The sequence below is a fragment of the Ursus americanus genome, chromosome 25, assembly GCF_024610735.1.
Source record: "Ursus americanus isolate L20-20 chromosome 25, mUrsAme1.1.p, whole genome shotgun sequence".
NCBI classification, from domain to species: Eukaryota; Metazoa; Chordata; class Mammalia; order Carnivora; family Ursidae; genus Ursus; species Ursus americanus.
In genome coordinates, this window is record NC_142151.1 from 41,575,391 (window position 1) to 41,601,968 (window position 26,578).

At 41.8% G+C, this 26,578-nt stretch overlaps 1 protein-coding gene across 4 annotated transcripts in view; it reads right to left on the minus strand.

Annotated features, from left to right (window-relative positions):
• Positions 1-1,959: 1,959 nt before the first annotated feature.
• Positions 1,960-26,578, minus strand: part of LIMA1 (LIM domain and actin binding 1) — an 86,589-nt gene continuing 61,970 nt past the window's right edge. For 3 of the 4 annotated variants that reach the window (XM_045801076.2, XM_087855823.1, XM_087855824.1), the window contains 7 exons: positions 22,895-22,979; positions 21,662-21,810; positions 18,935-19,042; positions 15,243-15,300; positions 13,520-13,632; positions 6,378-6,511; positions 1,960-4,248 (listed from right to left, as the gene is read on the minus strand). In XM_045801076.2, the coding sequence (XP_045657032.1) occupies positions 3,237-4,248; positions 6,378-6,511; positions 13,520-13,632; positions 15,243-15,300; positions 18,935-19,042; positions 21,662-21,810; positions 22,895-22,979 (1,659 nt within the window). In that variant the 3' untranslated portion in view covers positions 1,960-3,236. The remainder of the gene's footprint in view (positions 4,249-6,377; positions 6,512-13,519; positions 13,633-15,242; positions 15,301-18,934; positions 19,043-21,661; positions 21,811-22,894; positions 22,980-26,578) is intronic. The other variant, XM_045801077.2, reaches the window with a different exon arrangement.

The window sequence follows — 26,578 nt, forward strand, 5'->3', positions numbered from 1 at the left end:
CTTGGTCTCAAGGTCTATCCCTCCAAAACCACATTTGTACCATTTCTCAACATCTTGGCTGTTAGAGAATTTATAGTTGATGAAATAGATAATATGAGAGCAAACTTTGTGCAGCTTTCACCTTGTCTAGGAGTGATCCAACCAGCAAGCTGGTTAAGTTGGCCCTGTAATAGTCATGAAGAGTCTCCTTAACCATCTCGGGTCCCAAGCTGGCCCCTTTTCTTGCTTCACCAACAGAAAAACACATCATCTTGTTGCCACTGACATACCAAACCCAAACAAGTTGCCTTCAGAGAGCCGAGAGAAACACTTTGTTTGGCTGTAGGTTCTTTTGTTTCCTAAGAATGTTTAGTATTATCTGGTCATTCTTTTTTTTTTTAAAGATTTTATTTATTTATTTGACAGAGAGAGCACAAGCAGGGGGAGCTGCAGGCAGAGGAAGAGGGAGAATGAGGCTTCCTGCTGAGCAGGAGCCCTATGTGGGGCTCAATCCCAGGACCCTGGGATCATGACCTGAGCCAAAGGCAGACACTTAACAGACTGAGCCACCCAGGCACCCCTCTGGTCATTGTCTTGATGAGAACTACATTTTATTATATTGATATGGAGCTAGTCCTTGTTTCTACTCTCTGTCCCTATGTCTGTCTTAGCCCTTGAAAGGCAAAGAAAACAGTTCTTCGAAGGTTGATCTCAGTCCCTGCATACCTGATTTATGGTGACATATTCAACTAATATTCATAAGTGTTGGCCATAGGTACTCAGACTTTTTGGTATAAAATCCGTAGATTCAGTGAGTACCATGTGGATGGGTTGGAGTAGCAGTGAGTCACACAGTAAAGGTAGCTAAAATCAAGCCAGGATTGGATATTTTATGGATGTCATCCTGGATTAACTGTTGAGTGAACAGGGCTTTCTAAATGACTTCAGCCTGAGATGGGGCCAAGACCAGAAAGTAGTACCCTGCCATCCATTTGGAAGACCAGGCAAGACCCTGGCACATACAGTGAGGGACCCTGGAAAATGTAGCAGATGCCTCAAAAAGCATGACTATCTCCAAGGAAATTCACATTCCCACACTTCCATTAAAAAAAAAAAAGTGTTGGGGTATGGTTAAGCGTCTGCCTTAGGCTCAGTTCAGGATCCAAGGTTCCTGGGACCGAGCCCCACTTCGGGCTCCGTGCTCAGCAGGAAGCCTTCTTCTCCCTCTCCCGCGACTGCTCTCCCTGCTTGTGCTCTCTTTTCTGTCAAATAAATAAATATTTTTTTAAAAAGTGCTTTAACTATTGGGGCAGTTGCCTCTACAGGCAAGGATATCGAACAACCAACTATGCCTCTGCCCAGAGTGGAAAACAAGCCCATTTTCAAGTAGAGGCATTTGGAAATTCCCTTTAGCATGTTAGGCATAATTGCAAGATGAATTATTAAATGTTGAGTACAATTAACAATAAAAAACCACCACCGGACTTTGACTTGTTAAAACAAACAGCTCATTTTGAATGTACACACTAATTTTCTTGCCAAGTTGCCCTCAATTTTTTTTTTTTTAAAGATTTTATTTATTTATTTGACAGAGAGAGACAGCGAGAGAGGGAACACAAGCAAGGGGAGTGGGAGAGGGAGAAGCAGGCTTCCCGCCAAGCAAGGAGCTCCATCCCAGGACCCTGGGCCCTGGACCCTGGGGTCATGACCTGAGCCGAAGGCAGATGCTTAATGGCTGAACCACCCAGGTGCCCCCATGTTGCCCTCAATTTTTAAGAAAAATTTGTCCTCCTGTAGGGCAGATGAGCACCCACGATCGACCCAACACCCCCACCTAGTGGTGGGATATACTCATAACACTTCTCTTCACTTAAAATGCACCAGACCCATTTGCCTTTTCTTCCCAAACTGCTCAGGTAAAAGGAGGTCCTGAGAGACTGTTACAATGTAAAATAATAATGGAAAAAGAACACTGAAAAGTTCAAATGTAAATTAAAAGCTTTATTGAATAAAAATGTTTCAGACTAAGCAAGACTGTAAGAAAGCAGAATACTTTACATCTCTAAAAAATATTAGAGCTAAATCTCTAAAAATGCAGTACAAAGAAAGTCTATAGCTTAAAATACCTCTCTCCCCACATACAATTTGGAATATCAATTATGTACAACAAATGTACTCAAGTTTATAATGTTCTAAAACCTTAACTACTAGAAAACCATCTTCCCAAAAAAGGCCTATAATTGGTTTAACTGCACCCTGGAAATACTGTCTGCCATAAAAATCAATACATTTCAGAGCTGATAAGTATTAAAAAACTAGTGTCCCAGAAAGGGGATATCAGAAGTGGATATAGGGTTTGGGGGTCCGGGCTCAAGTGGTTTAAGGCAGTTTTTCCTGTTATTGCTCCTTTAAACTCCTCACTTTGCTTTAACATGCAACATGGCAACAACAATACAAAAGATCTTATAAAAATATTGCCGCTTTCAGTAAATTATGAGCTGCACAGATACCACCAAAGAAGAAAGCAATCACTTGGGGTATAGTCAAACTCATTGGCAAATACCAGAGCTTATTTAAGAGATAGTGATCTCTCCAAGCACCAAATGTGCTCAAAAAGTGCCCCCAAAGAACAGTTGTGTTGTATTTCAATAATCCAGTTCAGGATATGGTTTAGCGAGTGGGATGCATAGCAATAAATTCCCCATATATATCAAAGTAAGAAAATTAACCTAAAAAGTGTTTTAAAGATTAAATATTCGATCTCTTTTAACAGATGCATACTAAATAATTAAATTGGTATTCATTTAAAAATATACAAACTGTGCCCTTTATACTAAAGTGCATTCAGTCATAATGTTTAGGTCCCTAAACCCCTTCTGTATGTTCCCTAATTCCATAATTGAATTTTTAGCATAACAATGTGCTACTAATCAGCTGTTTTTGTATTGCCTTTTGGGAATACAGTGGAGTCTGGACTTATCCGTTGGCATATTCCCCCCTCACCCTAAGACCTTAAAGCACTTATGTATATTATCATTGCTAAAATAGAGGACTTAAGTAATATTATCTCTAGCACTTAGAATTGGTTCACTTAAGCTGCAGTATGGGATTTTTTTTGAAGGAAGAACTCTTCCAAAATTACTTCCACATAAATTATAGTTCATGCTAAGATACCTGTGTACGTGCATCAGTGTGAGAAAGGGCAGTGGCTCACTAACACTAACACAAATTTAAGGCCCAGGACCATTTGCAGTTGGTCATTCCTCATCCTCCTCCTCTTCCTCATCATAGTAGCGATTTCTCTTTATCTGTTCCTCCACAGACAGCTCTTGAACGACTTCTCCCTCCCAGAACCCCACATCCTCGGATTCCTGATTCTGGGTAGTAAATTCTTTAGGGGAGGTATTGTCTGCAAAGCTGGACCAATTTGTAGGCGTGGGTTCTAGTGGAGACTGCTGGTTGAGGTTTCTATCATCTTCATCTAAGTTTGCACCATTTTCTGTAAGATTCTCACTCCCCATCTCAAAACCATGATCTTCCTTACTTCTCCTCCCTGTCTCCCCTCCTCCAGATTCCTGGTTTTGCCAGGTTGTTTTTCCCACACTGCCATTCTTTTCGAAGGTATTGGCGTTTTCCACTTGTTTCCTTTCTGCTGTCATTCCTCCCGTAAACTCCTCACTCTGCTCTGACATGCTCCAGCCTTTCCTTATAGGTGGGGACGAGATTTTTGGGCTCTTGACCGAAGTGGTTCGAAATGAAGCTGCGACAGTGAATGGGCGGCTTCTTTCTTTCAGTGAAGAAGATCGTCTTAGCTTCTTCAGATCCAGATCTACGTCCTCGGGAGCTTCGGGCTTGCTGATTTCATCCTCAGGAGGCCATTTGGGCTTGGATACTTTGATCCCTTCCTCCAAGATACTTCCTGAACTACCAAGTTCAGTGGGGGGCGGCCAAGCGATCTTCAGCTTCTTGGTTTCAGCCGGCTTGTCTTCTTTCTCTGGCTGAGAGGAGGCCTTGGCTTCCATACTTGCTGTCAGCACACCCACCTTAGCAATGGGGGCATCTTCTACCCCTGGGCTCTGAGGGGTCTCCCCTGCATTTGGAAGCTGGGCTGGTCTCTCCAGAATCCCTTCATTTTCATTTTTGCTTGCCCACAGATCTTTGTGTGGTCTGTGCCCAAAGCCTTCATCATAGTTGCCTTTAGCTTTAAAGAGTTGATTGAAGTGAGGCTTGCAGTAGATTCTCCCATGTAAAGATGCATATGTTCCTAGGCTGTTGTTAAAAGAAAAAGAGCATAAAGTTAATAGATCTGTATACTCTTACTTATACCAGCAGGCTGAACTTTGGCAACTGCAGTATTTTCAAAAGATGCTAAGTAAGAAAAACATCTTTCAAAGGACATCGATCACCTAGAATTCTTGACCCCCTCCCTTTCAAGCAGGTGCGTTTTCTTACCCTTATAAAAGCATGCTCATTTCTAGGCCTAAACCTTCACAAGACATTCTTTCATGTGGTACAGCCTCCTATTTTCAAATGGTTTCACTCCCCTCCGCCAAAACTGTCAAAAAAAAATTATTTCTTCCAAGAAGTCTTCCCTAGGTAAGCCCACCTATCTCTGACCACTCATAGATTTCCTATTTATAATCTATAATTACCTATAATGATATTCCTTTGTACAAAGTTGAATCATTTTCCTCCTCGTTTCCCATTTGCGTTATAATTTAAAAGTACATCTCTATAGGAGTAAGTATAATGCTCTGCAAACAGTCTGTACTCACTAGATGCTAGGGACTGAATATGGTTAACAGGAGCCCAGTGAGCAGCAGCCAGGAAGTAAATCTACTCTAATATCAGTGCTGGACAGGCTTTCAGGAGATTTGGTGTCTCTTGCAAGGTAACAAATTCCAAAAGGGATATAAAAATAACAGCATTTCCACAGAAGAGATATAAAAATTCAGAAACTTAGAATATATGCTTTGGAGAAAAAAAAATTAATACCATGCGTAGGAAAAGAACCAATGAGAAGTCACAGAGGCACATTTTGGTTCAATAGAAGGGAGAGCTGTGGAGCTAGAGCTACCTTACACAGGAACTAGGTAGTGGGGTATCAACCCCTGCGAAGTGCCACACGGATGCCAGCACATCTTTCCAGAGTATTTTAGAAGGAATGCTTGCTCTGAAAACAAAGCTGGAGGAAGTGACATCCTAGTTACTTTCCTAAGACTCCATGATTTTTTTTTTTTAAGATTTTTATTTATTTACTTGAGAGAGAGACAGCCAGCGAGAGAGGGAACACAGGCAGGGGGAGTGGGAGAGGAAGAAGCAGGCTCCCAGCGGATGAGCCTGATGTGGGGCTCGATCCCAGGACTCCGGGATCACGCCCTGAGCCGAAGGCAGACGCCCAACGACTGAGCCACCCAGGCGCCCCTAAGACCCCATGATTTAAATGAGTTAATATGGAATATGTCCCCAATTTGTTATTTTTTTAAGATTTTATTTATTTATTTGAAAGAGAGAGAGAGAGAGCTCAGGGCAGGGGGAGCAGAGGGCAGAGGGACACGCAGACTCCACATTGAGCAAGGAGCCTGACACAGAGCTTGATCTCACAACCCTGAGATTATAACCTCAGCTGAAATCAAGAGTTCGATGCCTAACTGACTGAGCCACCTAGGCGCCCCAATTTGTCATATTTCTATTCATACCTTGAGTTACTTGGAAGAAATGATACATAATTATTTTCTCAGAAATAAAAGGAAGCAAAATACAGAAAAATTCATGCTCTTCAGGGTCTATTATTGTTATTATTACCATTTATATGGTGTTTGGAACATTTTCAAGTAAGGGCTTAGACAAGTATACTCTTTTTTTTTTCTTTTTTAAGATTTTATTTATTTGAGAGAGAGTGCACTGGAGAGAGAGCAAGCATGAGTGGGGTGAGGGGGAGGGGAAGAAGTAGGCTCTCCGCTCAGCAGGGAGCCTGATGCGGGACTTGATCCCGGGACTCTGGGATCATGACCTGAGCCAAAGGCAGCCGCTCAGCTGACTGAGCTACTGAGGTGCCCCGACAAGCACTCTTAAGATTTCTTAACTATATGATTCTATGAGACCGAGGGGGAATATTCTACTAATTTAAGTCACAGGAGGTTTTACCTGCCACCCATAGGATTTAAGCTCCATGTAAATTAAACATGTAAATTAAAATATCAATGTACCAAGAAGTTCCAAACACCACTCTCATTTGCTATGTAATACTTGTCATTAAATGGTACTTTTTACTTTCTTCAAGGACCTTCGACAGCGCACTCTTAGTACAAGAGCTTCTAGTACCAGTGCTCTAAAAGCCAAAGAGTCCCTCCCATGGTCCAGCGACACAAAGAGATGGCTCACTCTGGTTGGCTTACGTAAGTTTGTTGTTGCAGTAGGAGCAACGGAAGCAGCTGACGTGAAACACCTGCTGGTTGGCCAAAAGACGCTCCATCGGGTAGACTGTCTTCTGACACTCCACACAAGTCTCTCTTGCAGGTGCCTGAAACTTCTAGAAGGAAAAGGGTATCGTTAGCACAGGCAGGGATGAGTTCGTACTCTGCTGAGACGTGCCCTGGTTTTACTTTGTTAGCTAAGGGCTCCCTTACCTGTCAATTCTCATAGGAACACTAAGCCTATTACGATTCTATCAGCTAACTCTTTAAGGCCAGGAAGCTCTCCTGCATCCCTTTCCCCGACTGGCTGGCTGCCCTAAGTGTAGCAGCCACCGAGGCTGGACTGCAGAGGAAGGCTTGGACAGGCCATCACACACACACAAAAGTACATACAACATGGTTCCACGGACAGGAAATTAGGAGAAAATGTCATCACACACAGAAGTTTGTTTGACTCAAGTGCCTGGTAAAAGCAGGAGAGACTTTTATAAGAACAGATTTGGAAGGGGATAAATTTAAAGGAGAGGAAAAGCATTGGACTTTGGGAATTGGGAAAAGACAATTTGATAAAGCATCTTTTAGTCTCCTCTGTTTATAATCTTGACTTAGCATAATATTTTATCCATTAGGCACAATATATTTAATAAGTCAAAACTGACACGTAATAATTTTAAAGAGACAAACTATTTCATTAGGACTCCAGAAGAAAGCATAGCCCAACAAAGCTATAGGTTCTATCATCTTCTCAGAAACCAGTGGAGAGGGGCACCTGGCTGGCACAGTTGGGAGAGCATGCGGACTCTTGATCTCAGGGTTGTGAGTTAGAGCCCCATGTTGGGCGTGGAGCCTACTTAAAAAACAAAGAAACCCCAAAAAACAATGGAGAATAAAACTATTGTAATGGGGAGTGAAAGGTCATAACAGACTGGGAATTCATGAACTGTCTGTGAAGTGTGGAATAAGAATGGGGTAAGCACAGCTGTTTCAGCTGGTAAACCCAATCCTGAAGAACATAAAATAGTTGGTATTCTAGCACTGATGAAAGCCAGAATTCCCAAATGTCAAGTTTTTACATAAGAAATGGTTACTGGGCTACTAGGGGCTGGTAAGAAGTCCCTAGGTATATGTAACTAACTCTTGACTTGCTCCAACAGAAACACCTTATCCAGCAAATGCAGGAGCAGCTTGGGTTAAGGTGGCCAGGAAGCTCTCACAGGCACCTGGCTGGGGGGGGTGGGGGGGGGGGGCGGCTCTGCAGCCAAGACTTGTGTGATGGTAAATAATGCAAATTAGTCCCAAGGTCCAAGACTTGAATGGTTAAGATAAGCCGAAAATAAACCAGCTTATGGGCAAGATAGAATTTTCATTTAAAAAAAATTGAAAATAGTCCCATAAAAAATTCAGACTGCTGGTTCACTTGCTACATGATTCACCAGGAGGTAAAGCAAAAAATAGGCATGGTTTCCCAAATGGATCCGGACAGGAAACAAAAGTAGAAAATGGGCAAAAGAAAAAAAAAATGGCCATAAAGGGAAATCTCTATAAAAGAGAGTTTAATAGAGTTGAGTGGTAAACTCCCAAATAGCACCAAGGGACTGAAGAACGAAGGAACAGAACTGAGTGGAAATGGCTCCTCCACAGCCCCCTTCCATTCGTAAGGTTAGAGCCCTAAAAAGAAAAACTAAAATAGTCAAAGACACATTCAACCTAGTTTACCAGCGTAAGGGAAGTATTTAAATATGATCAAATGTTATTGTAACTGAATGCTGCTGGAAGCAACGAGGGCCTTATCTGGAGCTCAGAATTCTTATATGGACACTTCTAACAAGACAGGACTCAGTGGAGATGTCACTGCATAGTTTTAATTAGGTTTTTTCTAAAAAGAACTAGGTCCTTGTCTAGCAAGCAGGACATGCATTAAAATGCAAAATAAAACGTGGGTGTAACAGTACAGTTGACGGCAAGGGGGAGAGCCCGTACAGATCCCCATTCACGTGACGTAGAAGTCAGAGGCCAAATGTATCTCTTTCTCAGACTGAAGCTCTTTTTCAGCTGCGGGGCGGCTTCGGTATTTTGAGCACTTGACTTAGGACAGTATTTGTTCTGGGCAGTGAAGACAGAGCAGGAGACGGGAATCTCCCAGCGTACGAGAGGAGAGGGGTATGACCGTGCTCAGGGGAAATGGAGAGATCCGGAGCACGCCTCCATCACACACACACAGAGGACACACGGTAGGAGGGTGTGGCCCCGGGAACAGAAAGGAGAACCTGAGAGAAAGCTGAAAGCTGAGCTCACGTTAGGAGGAAAGTGGAAGGCAGGAGCAGAAATTAGGTACCGGAGGAGCAGGAAGCAGAAGCTGTAAGAGACAAACAGGAACCTTCAGTGAATACACAGCATTCGGGGGGGCCCTGGAGCACTTTACTGCAGCTGAGCTGAAACTCAGCTCAGACCCGGGAATAAGATCACATTTTCTCTCTTTTTCAAGTTAATTCTGCTAATTGTGGCAAAAGCAGCTTCACTCCTATCTACCTGAGGTTGGAACCTGTCCCAGCTCAGGAGAGAGAGCTGTTCTGAGCTTTCACCCACACAAGGAGTGTCTCCTTAACAATTCTTTAGTGTCTTACTGCCTCCCACACCTAACCCACAATGGCTCTCTCTTGAAGGGGGTGAAAAGCCATCCCTCCTCCTTAGCATCAAATTGATAGGCGGCTGGCCCAAACATCTGACTAACCACAAGCTTCTAACTAACCAGACCTACCAGAGGCCCATTATTCCTACCCAATTTTCACATAGACCCTTTTCAATATTATTTAATGTTTATATGGCAGTGCCCAAGGGCCTTCTAGTTTCATGAAGTCAGGAGGATCCCAACCTGGTAATATGCCAAATCAGAGTGGCTGCGTCTGTGCCTTCCCTTTACTTCCTCTGTCCCGGGCTCTCAGCCACTTTTTTGTAATTGCCCCCATGTCTATTCAGACGACAGGAAGCAGAGTCAGTGCCCAAAAATCTCTACCATTATGATAGGCCTGGCATATATCCTGCCCATGCCTTCATGGCATGCTCGGACTTGGCACAGCCACGTTTAAAACATTGCCAGTATTAGAACGTTAGACATTTTTTATGTTTAAAATATATTTTTTCACTTGGTAAGCTGTTTTCCATCTCTCCTCCCTCCGTTTTTCACGTGTAGAAACTAGAGCACCAGGACGTCAGACTCCTTATCAAAGCTCCCACGGTAACAGAATTAAAATTAAAACTCAGAACGCCCGATTCACAAACCAATAGAGCATTTTCTGAATTGTCCTGGCATGCTAATTTTCCGTAACTAAAGGAAACTCTTTGGGGAGGAGAGCAGATGCTAACCCAAATGAAAATCTTCTCACTATAGCAGTTTGAACAAACTACAGTCCTCACTTTGCTTCAAATTAAAATACGTAGATAATATCTTTGGGATGTTCAGGAATGAATGAGGTAATATTTACATAACTGATGTTCATAAACACTGTCATGTCTTTCCCATATGAGGGATCTTACAGGCCCTCTGTTGATCAGCAACTATGCAGAGCTGTTTTTCTAATACTTGTGTATGGCTTCATCTGCATTCTTTCACTGTCTGGCCTTACACCTATATTTCAGTCCAATGAAAGCTCTAGTTGGGAGATTATAGATATGTATATATTTATATGTACATGTAATATATATAAAATAACACACATACACATGAGGGGGAGAGCTGGCAACAGTCAGTGAAGCTAACTAGCCTTTGGACATGGTGAAGTCAGAAGAAAATTCTGTATTGATGTCAGGCTTCCATTCCTCAGAACACCGCAAAATGCCTCTCATTGCCTCCTTTCCAATCTGTGCAAAATATCTAGGTAATTAAACTGGAATTCTTCACATACAGTGAATGGTTGGGCCGGCTCTGTGCAGCCTTAACCCTTTCCCTGGCTTTCTGTGAAACTCTTTTTGACAGCGTTTCGGAGATACTCACATCTTAGACTGCTCTACACGTAGAAGAAAGGCTCATGTTCTGATAGAGCAGGACTAGGTAGATAGTAAGAAAAGATTCTAGATGCCCTTCTAGCATGATTCCAATAGCTCTGTAAAATAACAAAACCTCCTACCCTGTCCATAGAGAAAGAGACAGCCAGCAGGGCATAGAGGGGGTGCCAGGGTGTGTGTCCTCTCCTGCAGTCTGCCATGTTTTCTCTCCACCTCCTTCAGCAGAACCAGCCAAGGAAGCCTTGGCTGTCCTCGTGGGGGCAAGTGGGTGTTCCCAGAGCTGGCCACATCTCTTTGCCTCTTCCTCCCTATCATCCCCACCCTGGAAACATTTAGGGGATAACTTCTCTCAATGGAAAGACATAAAGCCTGAAGAGACCTCTGGGTCTCTTGAGTAGAAAGGTCCTGATCTTTCTCACAGGGTCCACTGAGCTCTGCTCCCAGAACATCTTTTTTGAGAGTGAACCTGCAACTTCAGTTTCATTAGCACCAGGTCTCAACAACTGAGCTATCTGGCCAGCGTTCAAAACATACATATAAAACCACTACTGGTAAAGACCAGTATCATTTTTTTTACTTTACCAAGCTCAAGTTTGAAATTAATCGAATCTCTACCTTAGATGTCCTATTTTCAATAACAGACATATAGGCACTAAGGAACAGTTTTTCCAGGATGTGTGGGACCTAAAAAAATCTATTCTGAGGGAACAAGTTTATTCTGAGCTGTATGTAATTTCCCCAAGTGGAGAAACAACTTCTGTCGCATGGTCTACAGCCACAAGACCAGCGATGCCAGCAGGTCTTCCTATAAACACTGAAGTATATATATACTTGCCTTCAGAATGTAAAGGATAAATCTGAGGAGAAGAACATACACTACCGTTAGATGAAAGTGGGGATGTGATCGAGTCCCATCTGTATCTGTACACCATAATCATTTGAGCTTTGGACCATAGGCAAACATAGGGAGCCAGGCCTATTTACTCCAGTCTTTACACAATGCTGAAAACCTGAGGCGTCCGTCTGGTGAAAGCAGGCCTGTTGGCATTCTCCTGCTGAGTGACCAGGGCCAAAGAACAGGCATGGGTCTGGGACAGGTGCAGAGGGAGCTTCCTCTCCACCTCCTCTCATTCCTGGTATGCTACGGAGGACCTAAGGGAGGTACACTCTGTCACTCATCGCTCACCGGCTCAGATCCTGGAGTCTGAATCAAGGAGGGACCTCAAAAGTCCAACACAGTACCAGGAGGTCTGACCCAGCAGTTGAGGGAGGGAAACGAGACTGGGTCGAGAATTCAAACTACTCAAGAACAGATTTTAGTTCTTAGACAAGCCATGGAATTTCCCTAGTTCCTCAGTCCATGGCCCAGTCAGATTTACTGGCTGTTCTTGATCCAGAACCACAACCCAAGGACTCACATCTGGGCAGGGTTGCTCTTGGAGAAGAAATGAGCCCCACGGCATTTGCTACTTTGCTGGACTCCAGATACTGGACAAAAGTGCTGATGACAGCATGAGCTGAACTTTAAGGCCGCCAGAAGAGGGGGTCACGTTGAGTACATGTGCAGCTCAATCACTGTCATTCCATCCTACCTCCCTTTACCTGCTTTCTCTCGCTTTCTTCACCTTTTACGCCTTTACAATAAACCTTACTCTCATAAATCTCAGCTTCCCGTAAAATTCTCATTTACAGTCTTCACTCCTCTCCTTTCCCTTTTTTAACTCGCCCTTTAAGTCCTGGACTCTCAGGGGGCGCCTGGGTGGCTCAGTCATTAAGCATCTGCCTTCGGCTCAGGGCGTGATCCCAGGGTCCCGGGATGGAGCCCCGCATCAGGCTCCTCTGCTGGGAGCCTGCTTCTTCCTTTCCCACTCCCCCTGCCTGTGTTCCCTCTCTCACTGGCTGTGTCTCTCTCTGTCAAATAAATAAATAAAATCTTAAAAAAAAAAAAACAAACTTAAAAATAAATAAGTAAATAAATAGATAAATCCCGGATTCTCTTCTTTTCTCCTTTTGTTCCAAACCTTCGCTTATGTCCTCTTCTCTTCCTCCTTTTTGCGCACTAGAACTTTCATCAAGGCACCAGTCACGCCCACAATTGAGAGATACAAGCACAGCTGATGGGTGCATGAGGTCGGGACAGTTACAGACCATCAATACACCAATTCTACCGACTGCATTTCTTTTAAATGTTAACACTTTCTAAACAAACCCAGCTACTTAAGAGAGCACCAGAGGAGAAAGACACTAAAGAAGTGTGGGTATGTTTGGTTATTAATCCACATGGATAAACAGCAACAACATTAGCAAAGCATTCCATTAAAACAAGTCAGGTAACAAAGTCTATAGTAGGTATTGAGGGTTTTTTTTTTTTAACCTGTACTTTTATGAGGATATATATTTGTTCACAGAAAGAGAAAAGACTGTTTTTAAAAACTGGTGAATAAAAGGCACCCAGACATTGAATAGCCTAGTAAAGTTTTCTTAGGGTACAAAACTTTTGTACATTCCTTAACACCTAATATTATATACTAGTATAAATGTTACTTGAATGCCCCATTTTACAGCAAATGGGCTGGCCAACCCCCACTGCAATGTACACATTCTTTCTTTAAAGAAGGTAACCACCAATCAGGTTACAGTTAAGTTCTCCAGACCAGGGGGCCACTTTCTTTAAGCTGATATGCACATCCCCATCCAATGCGCTGATTTAGTTTAACAGATTTCTTGAATTTCCCATTTTGTGGTCTTTTGCCCATTCACAGATTTATGGACTTGGGCATTTTTCCCCTCACCAAAAAAACCAAAACACCAAAAAAAAAAAACAAAAAAACAAAAAAAAAACCCCACATCATTTTCTTTAACTTTGGATTTCCTCAAAACTTTCATGAATTTTCCAGATTTCAAACTGAGAGCTATGAGTGAACCTCTCCCCTCCTGGCTCAAACATCTGAGCCGAAGAAACAAAATTTCCAGGGAAAGTGACTGGCTTAAGTATGCCCTTAGTTGGTGTTTTCATCCACAGGAAAGCAAAAACGGGTTATAATGAACAGAATGATATAAGGTGCAATGAGCTCTACTCGTACACCAATGTCTAAAGGTTCCAGGAGAAACTGCCATCATACCTTCACTGCTTTGGGAGGAGAACTTTCCGAGAGGCTAGAGGCTCTGGCATCTGGATTCAGTGGCTTGGGATGGACAGGCTGCTGGACCTCACTCTTGACCTGGGAGTTACCTGCTTGAGTTACAAAAGGAAGACATTTTATAGTACCTCAGGGGAAGTCTCAGAAATGGTTCCTCCCCAGAGCAAAGCTTTGAAACCTCTACAATGGACAGGTCTTTCAACACCAGGAAAAACCAGCTCTTCTAATGCTAAAAGCTATGCTCTTAGGTTCTGAGCTAGGAGGCTTTCTCACCCTTTGCCACACACAGCAGGAATCCAAATCACCCTATCTGAAGAACTTCAGCTCCCGTGGTATTTGTCATTTTTAAAGGCCATCGGTAGCACATGATGTGATGAGCACTGGGTATTATGTAAGGCTGATGAATCACTGAACTCTACCTCTGAAACTAACAGTACACTATATGTTAATTAACTGAATTTAAATAAAAAAAAATAAAGGCTGTTTGTAGATGTTGATGACTTTTTTGGTAGTTAGCACCCCCAGTAGCTCCTTCTGGGGTGCTTCAACTGAGGTTGGCAAAATGAACGAATGTGAGGGTATAAATTTCCTACTGAACGTGCCCGCACACACACGTGTGTAATCTGACACAGTTGTTTTTTGGTCAGTCCTATAGCAGATATCCACGGATGGAAATTATGGAAAAAGGCTCCATGAAGTTTTTTTCATAACCATTGATGTGTCACCTGCATAAGTTAATTTTCTGCCAATATAGTCACTGTGTGGAAAACTCTGGGCAGGCACAGAAAAGTGCTACTAAAGAACCATAAAAGAATTCCTTAAAATCTAGAGTGAAGTCAACAAAGTACTAAAAGATTAAGGCTTATTTTTCAAATGTTTTGCAAACCTAGTCAAAACTCAGAAAAATTTCTAGTCCAAGAAAAATGACTGCAAAAGGAATGTTCTTGGATTCAAGTAGCAAATTTCTCTCTGAAACTTTAAGGTAGGATTTACTAGAGATTTGTTAAATGCATATTTCTACTTTAGTTGCTGAGTTTTCAATGTCTCGTAAAGTAATTAACCTGGGGAGAAGCTAGAAATCCACATATATTTTTAAAAAAAATACTGAAAATCAGAATCAAAAGTGGACTTAGTAAGGGGAAAAAAAACAAAAAACAAAACAAAAAACAAAGGTTTTTGTTTTTGGGAGAAGTGAGGCTTGAAATGGATGAAAAGGTGATAAAGTTCAGCACCAACTGGAAAATCTCTAGAATCCGGCGGAGGGTGGACTAGAGTAGTACACATGTAGATAAGCAGAGAAGATATTTTTAAAAGGTTATTCAAATACCAATTCCTTATCCCTGTAAATGAATATAATTCTTTTTTGGCCAAACTCCTATTAAAACAAAACTTCAAAGTTAGTTTTTACAGCTTGAACGCTGAAAAGGTTTGCTACAAGAGGTAGGGTACGTCCAATGAGAGAAGCACCCAAAGTATTCAGTTTGCCCCAAGTTAATCATACTGAATTTAACTTCTCCCTAAGCTGTGGACTGTGTGAAGTGTATGCAAGCATCGGTCCTTAAAACCAAGTGAAAGATTTGATCAGCTAAATTGCTGGGTTTAATATGTTACATTCTCAGCACTGACAGCAATGGGGACATTCCTGGGCAAAATACAGAACGCCCAACAAGAGCCTCATCCTTCAGATCTAAGAACAAATGCTTACGGGACTCATCTTCAGCAGGGGTGGAACGGACTGCCAGGCTATTCTCAGTTGCAGAAACCTACAAAAGAGGGGGGATTAAGAATCACATTAAAAATAAAAGAGCAAACTGCTGTTAATGCCATAAAAACCTGCTGACTCTAGTCAGTCACTGGCTGCCTGGGGGAAATAACGGGCCCCAGAACAGCTGAGTACTTAAACAAGAGGCAGCAAAATGTCTTTTATGAGGATATTAACATGCCTCTCAATTACAGAATAACGGGAGAAACAGACTGCACCCAACTGCCAAAAGTGTGCATCATCTCCCTTTATAAAAGAACTTCTAAACCATATCTTTCTACTGTCAAGAAAAAAAAAAAGGGCAAAACAAAACCCTCTATCAAAGAACAAAGCTCCTTACCATAGAACTATAATTCACTCCAAGGCAAGATGGTGTCTTTACATTAGGAACTATTCTTACTCCTTTATCTTCCTAATTCCTTATTTCCCAACCAGATACATTCTGCTGAAACAAGCTTGCCAGTACACAAGACCTTTTCATAGCTAAAAGACAAACTTACCAAAAACCAACCTCTGGTATTATCTTCAAGGTTAGTTTTGCTTTTTAATTCCAGTCTCAAAATGGCAGTGTTTAACAAAACAGCAGATCTTATCTGTAGGTGCAAATCTCTTCCCAAGAAGCCAGCAAATTTAAATAAAAACTTTCTACTTTCTCTCTCTCTCCTTTTTAGTGGCTCCTAGGCCTTCCAGGTATCCTCCATCACACTAAAAATCATGAAGGGTCTAGAGGTGACCCAATGTGTAGTCTTCATGTAAAAGTCTTTCATTCAGATGCCAGGGATTTTATGGGCAATGCTGAGTGTTTCTATCAGGATGTCTAATGTACTGAATAAATTTACAATGGAGAGTAAGTCATTGGCTGGCTGCACCTGAATTTTTGCATGGTTGTTTTTTCTCATTACTTTTTTTTTTTCTAAGTAGGCTCCACACCCAACATGGAGCCCAGTGAGGGGCTTGAACTCACAACCCTGAGATCAAGACCTGAACTGAGATCAAGAGGTGGACACTTAACCAACTGAGCCACCCAGGCGCCCTTACTCTCTTTTCAGACATGGCATAGAACAAACCAGTATAATAACAGCCAGCATTTACTGAGGAGTGTTTAGTATGTGCCAGGTATTGGAATGATCACTTTACATGCATTATTTCATTTAATGATATGAAAGAAATTAAAATCTCTTCAATTCTTGTTAATTAGTAGGTGCATCCATCCCAGGATATTCCTCTCTCACCTCTGATTTTGGTCACCTTGAACCTTCGGGGTAAACTTACTGCCAATCATGACATCATTGCACATGCCTAACCAACCGACTTCACTTCAGGCACCATCAGGAGCGAGCACGTGAGATTTTGTTCAAACATTTTGTTAAAGGAAAGCGCAAATTCGTTTACAAGAGGAGAAAGGGAAGAACAATATCTTGACAAAATATTCTATTTCAGGCAAGTTTACCCGAGCAGTAACGTCCCTTTGTAACAAGCTGGAGTTCAAATATCGGGGATCGGTTAACAAAAGCTAGGCAAACAGCTGAAAGGATAACTGACTGAGGCTCTGAAAAATTTTACGAATTTGAAGGCAGCCCCAGCTTTATGAACCTGCAGCACGTACTTGAAGACTATGTACTGTCTTTATCTCCTTTCTCCCCCACCCACTCCTCAATTCATGGTTTAGCTGCACTGATGCCCCTTAGGCTATAATTATAGTGTTCTGACCCTCCAGTTCAACTCGGAGTTCCAGTTTCAAATCAGTGTGCGGACAATCAAGAAAGAAACACAAAATTAGATTAGGGACAATCCAAGCATTATTTTCTAGATGATCATTTTTCAAACCATGCTCCTAGAATAGATGGGGCAATTTCAATGCTGGGAATATTTTTCCCTTAAGTTTTTTTTTTTTTTATAGTATGTAACATTTTAACTCAGTTACTCTTTTTTTTTTTTTTTTTAAGATTTTATATTTAAGTAATCTGTATACCCAACATGGGGCTTGAACTCATAACCCCATGATCAAGAGTCGCATGCTCCACTGACAGAGCTAGCAAGGCGCCCCAACTCAGTTTATTCTTAAGACACAATCTCCCACTTAAAAATGGGAAAACCAGGTAGTCTAATAACTTACTAGATACGTGGCATGTGACTCATGGGACTAATGGGTGAGCCCACTGCTGCAAGGACATATATTATTTATTGGATGATTTTATGATTATGAAACACATGGCTGCCAAGTATTTTGTCTTATTATTTCAACATAAGTTTGCAAACAACACTTCAGTTTTTGTAAAATAAAGAGATTTAACTTTTCTAAATTTTTTTCCTGTTTTATCGTAAAATTCAAATTTTGTAGCCATTAATCTGAGACCATTTTCCTCTGTGACTACTTTGGCCCAAATGTTTAGTGTATTTCATAAGTTCCTATTGGTATTCTGTCAATACATCGTGCTTTTTAAAGTCTCTTATAGTCCAATATATTTAAGAACTATTGCTCTTAATCCATTTTAATTATCTCCTCACCTTTTGGAAGAATGGCCTCGAGGGTATTAATATGCGTAACAGAAGCAATGACTTTTCTCCTAAAATTAATCACTGTGATATATTTGAAAGCTCCTTCTCCTCACCTAACTTAACATTTTGGTTATCATATTGACCAAAAGACGAAAAAAAAAAAAAAAAACAAACCCTGGGTAATGGACTGGCAAAGAAAATGATAAATTCACCTGACATAAACGTTGTTATGCACTCCAGCCAAGCCATTCATCTAATGATAGGTGCATAAAACATAAATATGATTTGCTTAAAACCTTCCTGTGGTTTTTCACCTCAGCAGGACTCTATCCAAAGTCTTAAGCGTGGCATCTAAAGCTTCTCAAGACCTGCCCCGGCCCTCTCCCTCCACTTGGCTCTCTCCATTACCTATATGTGCCTTGTGTTCCAGCCTCTGGTTTCCAAATCTTTGTTTGTGTCTGCCTGGAACGCCCTTCTTTCTCTTTCCTCAACCTTTCCCTTATTTGCTTGGTCTCCTTCCACACATTCTGCAGGACTTGGCTCAGACATCACCTTCTTGAGAAAGTCAGGTTAAATGTCCTTAGTCAGAGCCTCCATGGCCCCACAGAGCCCTCTCACTGCACTTCCCACACTGCTCTAGGAGAGCCAACCCATTACTCATCTCCCTTCTACTCTGTGAGCTCCCTTGCAGATAAAGACCCCATGGAATGGTTTGTTTTTATTTAGTTTTTAGGCTTAGCGTTTCCTGAGCTGAGCATAGTGCCTCGCTTTCAAAACAGTCTGAGTGAAAGAATGACACTGTCTTGCATAAAATGTGTTAAATTAAGAATATACGAATCCCTTGAAGATACCATCTCTAATCAAAACAGATTTTTAAAAATCACTTCAGCTCTACATCATCTGAGCATCTGCTGAGCAAAAGAATTTTCCAGTGAAGGTTCATTATTTGGTCAGCTATAAGTTGCAGAGTTCCCCAACTGAAATTATGTGACCTGCAAAAATGACAATCTGTCCTGGCAGCTGTTACCAAATTCCCAGACACTCTGCAGCCTAGAGTTAGAGTTGTTTCTAATTTTAAGCATCTAATTTAGAACACATGCTCCCTTGGCAACTGGACATTAGACTTTTCAACCCACCTTCTCTCCAACCTGATGGGAGATGCAGACCTCAGGATCTGGGGGCACATTCTCCTTTTGCTCCAATTTATGAGTTCTGATTTCACCGCCATTGGCTCTCAAGTCATTCTACAAAATAAAAACGATCTGTGAACTAAAATAAAAAAAGCTCACTAGTCTATGCTCTTCATAGCCCATCTATTAAATAAATTTGGGACGGTAAAAGAAAAGTTCTTTTAAGAAGCCTTGGGTCAAATCAACCCAATTCTCACAAGCAAAACCCATTGACTAGTGAAATGACAAAAGCGGCTTTGTGGACACACACCTCAGAGTTAAATATTTGTACACTAGTCTAAAACTGGATGCTCATTAGAACACAGACACATCAACACAGACACAGAGAAACCACCCCCAGCATACAACGTTCTTGTGATTCACTCCTCTAGCAGCAGAGCTCGTGGGAATGCAAAGCTTGTGAGTTGTATCAGAAAAGACCATTCTGGAGCAGGGGAAAGGAGATGCCAAGTGCCAATAATTAAGAAAATATACTGACCATATACATAAATGCTCGGCCTGGAAAGAGAGACAGGGATGATGCATACATATAAAAACTGAAATTATATTTAATGATACCAGAAAACAACCTTTTTTTTGGTGAGACTTTCAAAAACATGCTTCTTTTTTGCATAAAAGTCATACATTGTACTAAGGACATACCTTATTCTACTTCTCAGAACAGAGCCTCAACATAAAAAAGCAGGCATTAATATTGTCATAAGGAGTAAGCATAATCACATTTTGTTTCCTTGCGAAGAACACTTGGGGCAAAATAGTACAATTAACTTTATCTACTAGCCCCGCAATCAATATAGTATAGATGAATATGGACATTTCCTACCTTTAGTTTGCTACCTTTCTGAAAGTCTGGCACCTTTCTGTTCTCTATGATTCTTTAGACAGGGCCAGTGTGAGTGTGCTGACTGAGGTGTGGGGTCCCAGACTAAGGGACAAGGCAGGCTCTGGAGAAGCACCCATGAGGAGAGGGCAGCGAGTGCTGCAGAACACAACAGGACCACCGAAGGACTCGTTCCTGACCCCATCTCGAAGCCCCGCCTGCCAGAGTGTGTGCGCCTTGTTACAGCCATCCTCTGTAAGGGGCCTGAGAAATTCTTTTGGGATGAGATAAAACGTACTTTTTACAAGAATTCCTAAAGACTTTTCAACTCTTAAAATTTACGGAGCGGGAGAACTGCAATGCTGAACTCTATTAGGAGTTAAAAAAAAAAGTCACTGAACAGGCTTTTCCACTTAGGGAGTCACCTGGTTGGAATGTTTATAGCAGGAGGGCACAGAGAAGCAGCAAAATCTTGAACCGAGGGAAATAAGCTCCAAAGATCACCTGTTTGCTCTATCTCCTGACCTGCCTTCTAAAAGTCTAACTTTGCGCGTTTTCATGCTGTCGGTAAATAACCAGTCCGTGGTGTTCTACTTTACGATCGAGTTATACACATCGTCTCTTCTTAAAGCCACAGTGAAAACTCAGGACGAAATTATTCATTGCCCCGCGACTTGGTCCACCAATAAGTACTACTGGAGAATGTATACTTAATAATGTGAGGAAAAGAAGGCTCAACTCCTGGAATACAAGTTATGACTTCTAATAGGTACTTGTTTCAGTCTGCCTGGGAACAAATAAAATTCAATACTATCTTCCAAATTTGTTAAACAAAAACAAAAACACAGGACCTCAAGAGATTCATGGCTTGTATTCTGAAATCTCAGAAGGAACAAATGTTTGAGAGCCACAGATCTATGTCTGTGTAGAGTGTTTATACGCATGTGTAGGTATGAATAAATGGCATTTAAAAGGTATCTTTGGTCAAGCAGTTCTGTAGTGTCAGCCTGCCAGGTAAGCCTAGGAAAATCTAAAATGGAAAGACTCTCCATTTGATTTAGAATACCACGTTTTTATCTTACAGAGCATGTCATCTTCCTGTTATTTCTCCCTCCCCTTTACCTATCCACTATTCTATTTCTTTAGAAAATCATTACATCAGAAGTAAAGATTAAGTAGGCCATATACTGTATGATTCATTTATATGACATGTCCAGAATAGGTAAATCCATAAAGACGGAAAGCAGATTAGTGGTTGCCAAGGGATGAGGGGAGGGGGAATTGGGAGTGACTGCACTGGTATGAGGTTTCTTCTTGGGGTGATGGAAATGTTCTGGAATTAGACAGTGATGACAGCTGCATGACCTTGTGAATACATTAAAAAGCACTGAATTATATGTGAAAGTGGTCATTTTACGTCACATGAATTCTGTATCAATAAAAAATTGCAAGAAACCTCCCCACCCCACATTAATGTCGAATATATCCTACATTTCTTGCCAGTATTCTCCTTTCCTCAAAAACAAAAATGAGTGTTTCTTTTAAAACTAACTGATTACCACTTTTTTAGCAACAATAACAAAATCAAGCAGAAGAGACAGGATAACGCCCAATGTTATTACTGGATGATAACATCCCCAACGAAGAAGTGGGGTGGGAATGAGGCCTAGGAAGGCAAAGTCAGGATTCAAACACGATAAGGATTCTGAATGAAGCTAGGGTAGGGTTCACACGGAAGGAGAATGGCTAGGGACCAGGGAGAGAGCCGGGTCTGGGAGACAGCTCTAGTTTCTGTGCTCAGCGACCACTGACTGGATGAGTGAATGAATGAATGGATGACCCAGAACACATACTGTAGAGTTGGTGGAGCTGCTCTGCTTGGACACAGCTGCCTGGTACTTGGCCATTCGATCCTTTATGGAGGTTTCTGACAGGCGTGGGAAGTCCAGATTCCGCCTGCTCTCGCTTTTCTCTGCGTTGAACGGAGAAGATGATGACTGACCTGGAACCACACAAATAATGTGCTCGATCAGAAGATAAAATGTGATTTGAACGGTTTCAAGAGCTTTTTTTTTTAAAGATTTTATTTATTTATTTATGTGACAGAGAGACAGCCAGCGAGAGAGGGAACACAGCAGGGGAGAGGGAGAGGAAGAAGCAGGCTCTCAGCCGAGGAGCCCGATGTGGGACTCGATCCTGCAACCCCAGGATCACGCCCTGAGCCGAACGCAGACGCTTAATGACTGCGCTACCCAGGCGCCCCTGAACGGTTTCAAGATCTTAAACCTGGGGCTATTGGAATCGGATGTAATCCATTTCTTCTATGAAGGGTACAAAGAAGGAAACCAGGAATATAAGTGTCACTTACTAGGTAATAGTCACTCACTTTCCCAACATCGAAAGGAGAACCCTTACCATAACTGAGTATTATATATTTAAATATTTTGGCTTATTTAACACTGGAAAAAAACTAGATCTCAATGCCATTTTAATTTGCATCCTTTTTTTTTTTTTAATATTTTATTTATTTATTTGACAGAGAGAGACACAGCGGAGACAGGGAACACAAGCAGGGGGAGTGGGAGAGGAAGAAGCAGACTCCCAGCGGAGCAGAGAGCCTGATGTCGGGATCAATCCCAGGACCCTGGGATCACACCCTGGGCCAAAGGCAGAGCTTAAAGACTGAGCCACCCAGACACCCCTAATTTGCATTCTTTACCAGGAGGCTGATGACTTTCCTATTGATTTTATTTTTTTCTTTTGTAAAATGCCTGTAAAGGCCCCCTTCCAAACATAATTATTATGCTCTCAAGGTGTTATGTTACCACGGGTAATACAGGATAACCAATCTTGACAGAGGACACTGCGGTCCATCCATGGCAGCCCTCAAGCCCCAGATGACCGTGGAGCCAAAAGCATCACCAGTATTTCCCTCGTCATCCCCATGGGGACCCCTTGGCGGTCACAAATATAGTTCCTTGTAATATGTGACACTCCCCCTCTAAAAGCATTGGCTTTGAGGCCAAAAGGTATTGCTACTAATGTGTACTTCCTAGGGAACCTCACGCACACGGAACACTGCTTACCTGGGCCTATTTCCAAATCATCCAGAGAACAGCTGTTTTCAGAGATCCTCCTTCCACCTGTACTACGGCTCTGGGACCGAAGAATCTGCTCGGAAAACAAAATCCAGCCATAAGCTTTACACAGAAGGTGGGAAATCTTGATGAACATTCAAAGAAGAGGCCTGCAAATCTCCTTTATTAATAAAATCCACAAGAGATTAGATTTTATATTAGTTTTTACATTCCACAGAATGTGTTTTTAGCATTATAAATACGAAGCACTACATATCACAGGTGCCCAGGGAGAAAGAACTCTATACAGGTAATTCTCTCTGGTAATAATCACTGCCTAACCAGCTTAACCAGAAAACGAAGCACTTGAACCAGCCGTGGAGGGGAATCCTCATGTCCCAGAGACACTGCCATGTCTCCCAAATGGTCAAGTCCGGATGGCAGTATCTGCTGTTTGTTTCCCTTCTCCCTCCCACTTTATCCTTGCTGTTGCTGCTTTGGTTCACTTTTTTTTTTTTTTTTTAAGATTTTATTTATTTGACAGAGAGAGACACAGGGAGAGAAGGAACACAAGCAGGGGGAGTGGGAGAGGGAGAAGCAGGCTTCCCGCTGAGCAAGAAGCCCAGGGCTCTGGGATCATCACCTGGGCCAAAGGCAGATGCTTAACGACTGAGCCACCCAGGCGCCCCCCTGGTTCACACCTTTATCTTTTCCCTGGACTACTGTATTACATTTCTAATTGGTTCCTCTATACCTTCCAGTCACGTCTCTATGATGCTGCCATTACCCCATGTCATGTAATTATCCCCCAATTTAAAGCTATATCACTCTCTTGTCCAAAATGCTTTAAAAAATTCCTATAATCATTCCAAGAACTAAATCTAAAGTGCTTCGTGTGTCACAGAAGACCAGTTCTACATCTAGTTCCTCCCTCCCCTCTCTGAGCATTCCCTTCCTTGCCCTTTACCCTCCAGGAAAAGCAAACAGCTGGGAGGTCCATGAGCTTGTAAATGAGTTCCCTTCCCCCATTCCCCTTTTATCCTTCTATTTGTTCTTTCAAGACTCAGTGGAAGCTGTACAACATTCTCTCCATGAAGTCCACCCTGCCTCTCCTACATAGATCTAAGTAGTCCTTCCTCTGGTTCCAAGGTACCTGGTCACACTTCCACTACAATGCTTATTGTCTGTCCCTCCACTGGACTGGAAGCCTACTGAGGGCAGGGACCATGTTCCTGTTTTTTTTTTTCTTTTAAAGATTTTATTTATTTATTCAACAGAGATAGAGACAGCCAACGAGAGAGGAAACACAAGCAGGAGGAGTGGGAGAGGAAGAAGCAGGCTCATAGCAGAGGAGCCTGATGTGGGGCTCGATCCCATAACGCCGGGATCACGCCCTGAGCTGAAGGCAGACACTTAACCGCTGTGCCACCCAGGCGCCCCCATGTTTCTGTTTTTTAAATAGAAACATGGATGGTACAGGTTTTTTGAATAAATCATTCTGTGATTCCTGTAAATTACTACATTTATCTCTCTCATATCTAGGGTAGATCTCTAATTAAAGTTACAAATTTTTAAGGCTGGAAAAGTAACTTAAGAGAAGGTCATTGACTGTCACAGAATGTTCCCAGACAATAGTGCACAGAGTATGTCACGTTTATTCAGCTTGTAATGAGAGCCTTCAACCAGATGCTATCATTCAAATCTCAATTTATTTCCAGAGAACTTGAAGTGGGAAAGATATCTGAAATCCGGTAGGACAGAAGAGTAAACCACTTGGCACCCTTCTGAACTCAACAGTAGTAAAGTTATTAAACCTTTAAGTTCAATGGACTAATCAACGCAACAGTAAAGTTTAAGACTGTGAACTATCACTTTTTCAAGGTCTCCCCCGCCCCCACTAGAGAGAGAAAACATGCCACTTCAGAAATCAGAGCCAAGGACTCGTTTGTTTGTACCATACCAATGACAATAGTTTCTTGCAAATTCAATATACATTTCATATAATTTATCTCCAGTCAGCTTTGCTAATTACATGATTAACTGATAAAAAATAAGCTGTAGCAGCTCTACCCTTGCCACATCACACTCAGGTCAGCGGCACCAACATCAATCACATTCACATGACTCATAGGACGCAACACAGTCCTGCTCTGAGAACAGCCCCTCCCACCTAGAAATGAAGATCATCAGCCAAAACAAAAAGACACATTTGTCAGGACCCCCTCCCCATCCACATTTTTTAATTTTCAGAACATTTTTCATTTGCAGATAATTAAAGGAAAGTCCAAAGACTTATTCCAAATGCTGCTTCATTGTAAGATGATTACTATAAAAATCAGAATTTTCTGGGCTCAAAAACAGGAGAAAGCCTGGAAATATGCTTTTCTTTTTTTTTTTTTAACCAAAGCAGAAAGGGTTCTGCATCCTTAATAATGAAGCAATATTTCAAATATTTACATTCTGACAAAGGTGAAGTTCAAATACGATTCCACGAGTATGTGTAATGTGTCACAACCTGCAGATAGCTCAGTTTTCTGCCTGTACTCTAGTCAAATCCCTCTCTGTCTCATGCAGAGTCCCTTCACTGGCATTATTGGGAGCAAGCCCATTTAGAACCAGAACATATGCCTTGCCAGGGCAGAGGCTTACTTTGGTTTTAGATGCATAAAATTTTCCATCTTTGCTAGCTTTCAATTTAAACCTTCAGGTTAAATAAAGTTAAGAGCCTTTTTCTTTTTTAAAGCCTTCTGGTACATGAGGGTATCAGTACTCCGAATTCTTTTCTTCCAAGTACTAAAAAAGTGAATGTGCAAAGCCATTTGGTCTTAAAGAAAGATAGAGAGAAATGTCTTTGGAAATCGAAGTTATACTGATACTGGTTCTGAGGAAGAACACAGCTCTGAGATGGAAAAGCTTTTAATGAGATCCCAGATGAAGTGCTAAGCATTTCTTTCAGTACTGGTTCACCTCCAAATCACTCAAATATTAAGAATAACAAGAATTCAAATGCATTTACAATGAATTTTGTGATCCTCATTTTACAAGTGTTAATCTGAGGTACAGGAAGAAGGAGGAGTTTCCTCTAATATTTCTCAAGGAAGTAGAAGAACACAAAAAGAAAAAAAAAAAAACAGGAATTCTGATACTGAAATACTCTTCTGTAACAGGAACACATTTTTTATCACATTTCAGCCCTGTTTACTCAGACGCCTAAGGGAGCCTGTTCGGAGAAGACAGAAAAGACAAGATACTTCAAGACTTTCTGGAATTTCCTAAGGCTTGGCCTCACCCCACCCCACAAGTCCTCCTTCCTGTCAGCTGACTGTAGTAACTCTCAGCAGTGGGATGGCCTCTTGAAATACTCTCTGAGAATCCATAAACCAAATGCATCAACACATCCCAATAAGAGAAAAAGAGCTTAGGGCTTTTAGCCAGTAGTCTGTAGAATTTCTTTTCTCTGGAAAATTTCCTTTTCTTTTCTTTTCAAGATTTTATTTATTTATTTGAGAGAGAGAGAGACAGACAGACAGACAGACAGACAGCAGGAGCAGGGGGAGGGGCATAGGGAGAGGGAGAGCAGGGAGCCTGATGCAGGGCTTGATTGCGGGTACCTGAGATCATGACCTGGGCCGAAGGCAGACTGTTAACCAACTGAGCCACCCAGGCGCCCCTCTGGAAAATTTTCTTAAAGAA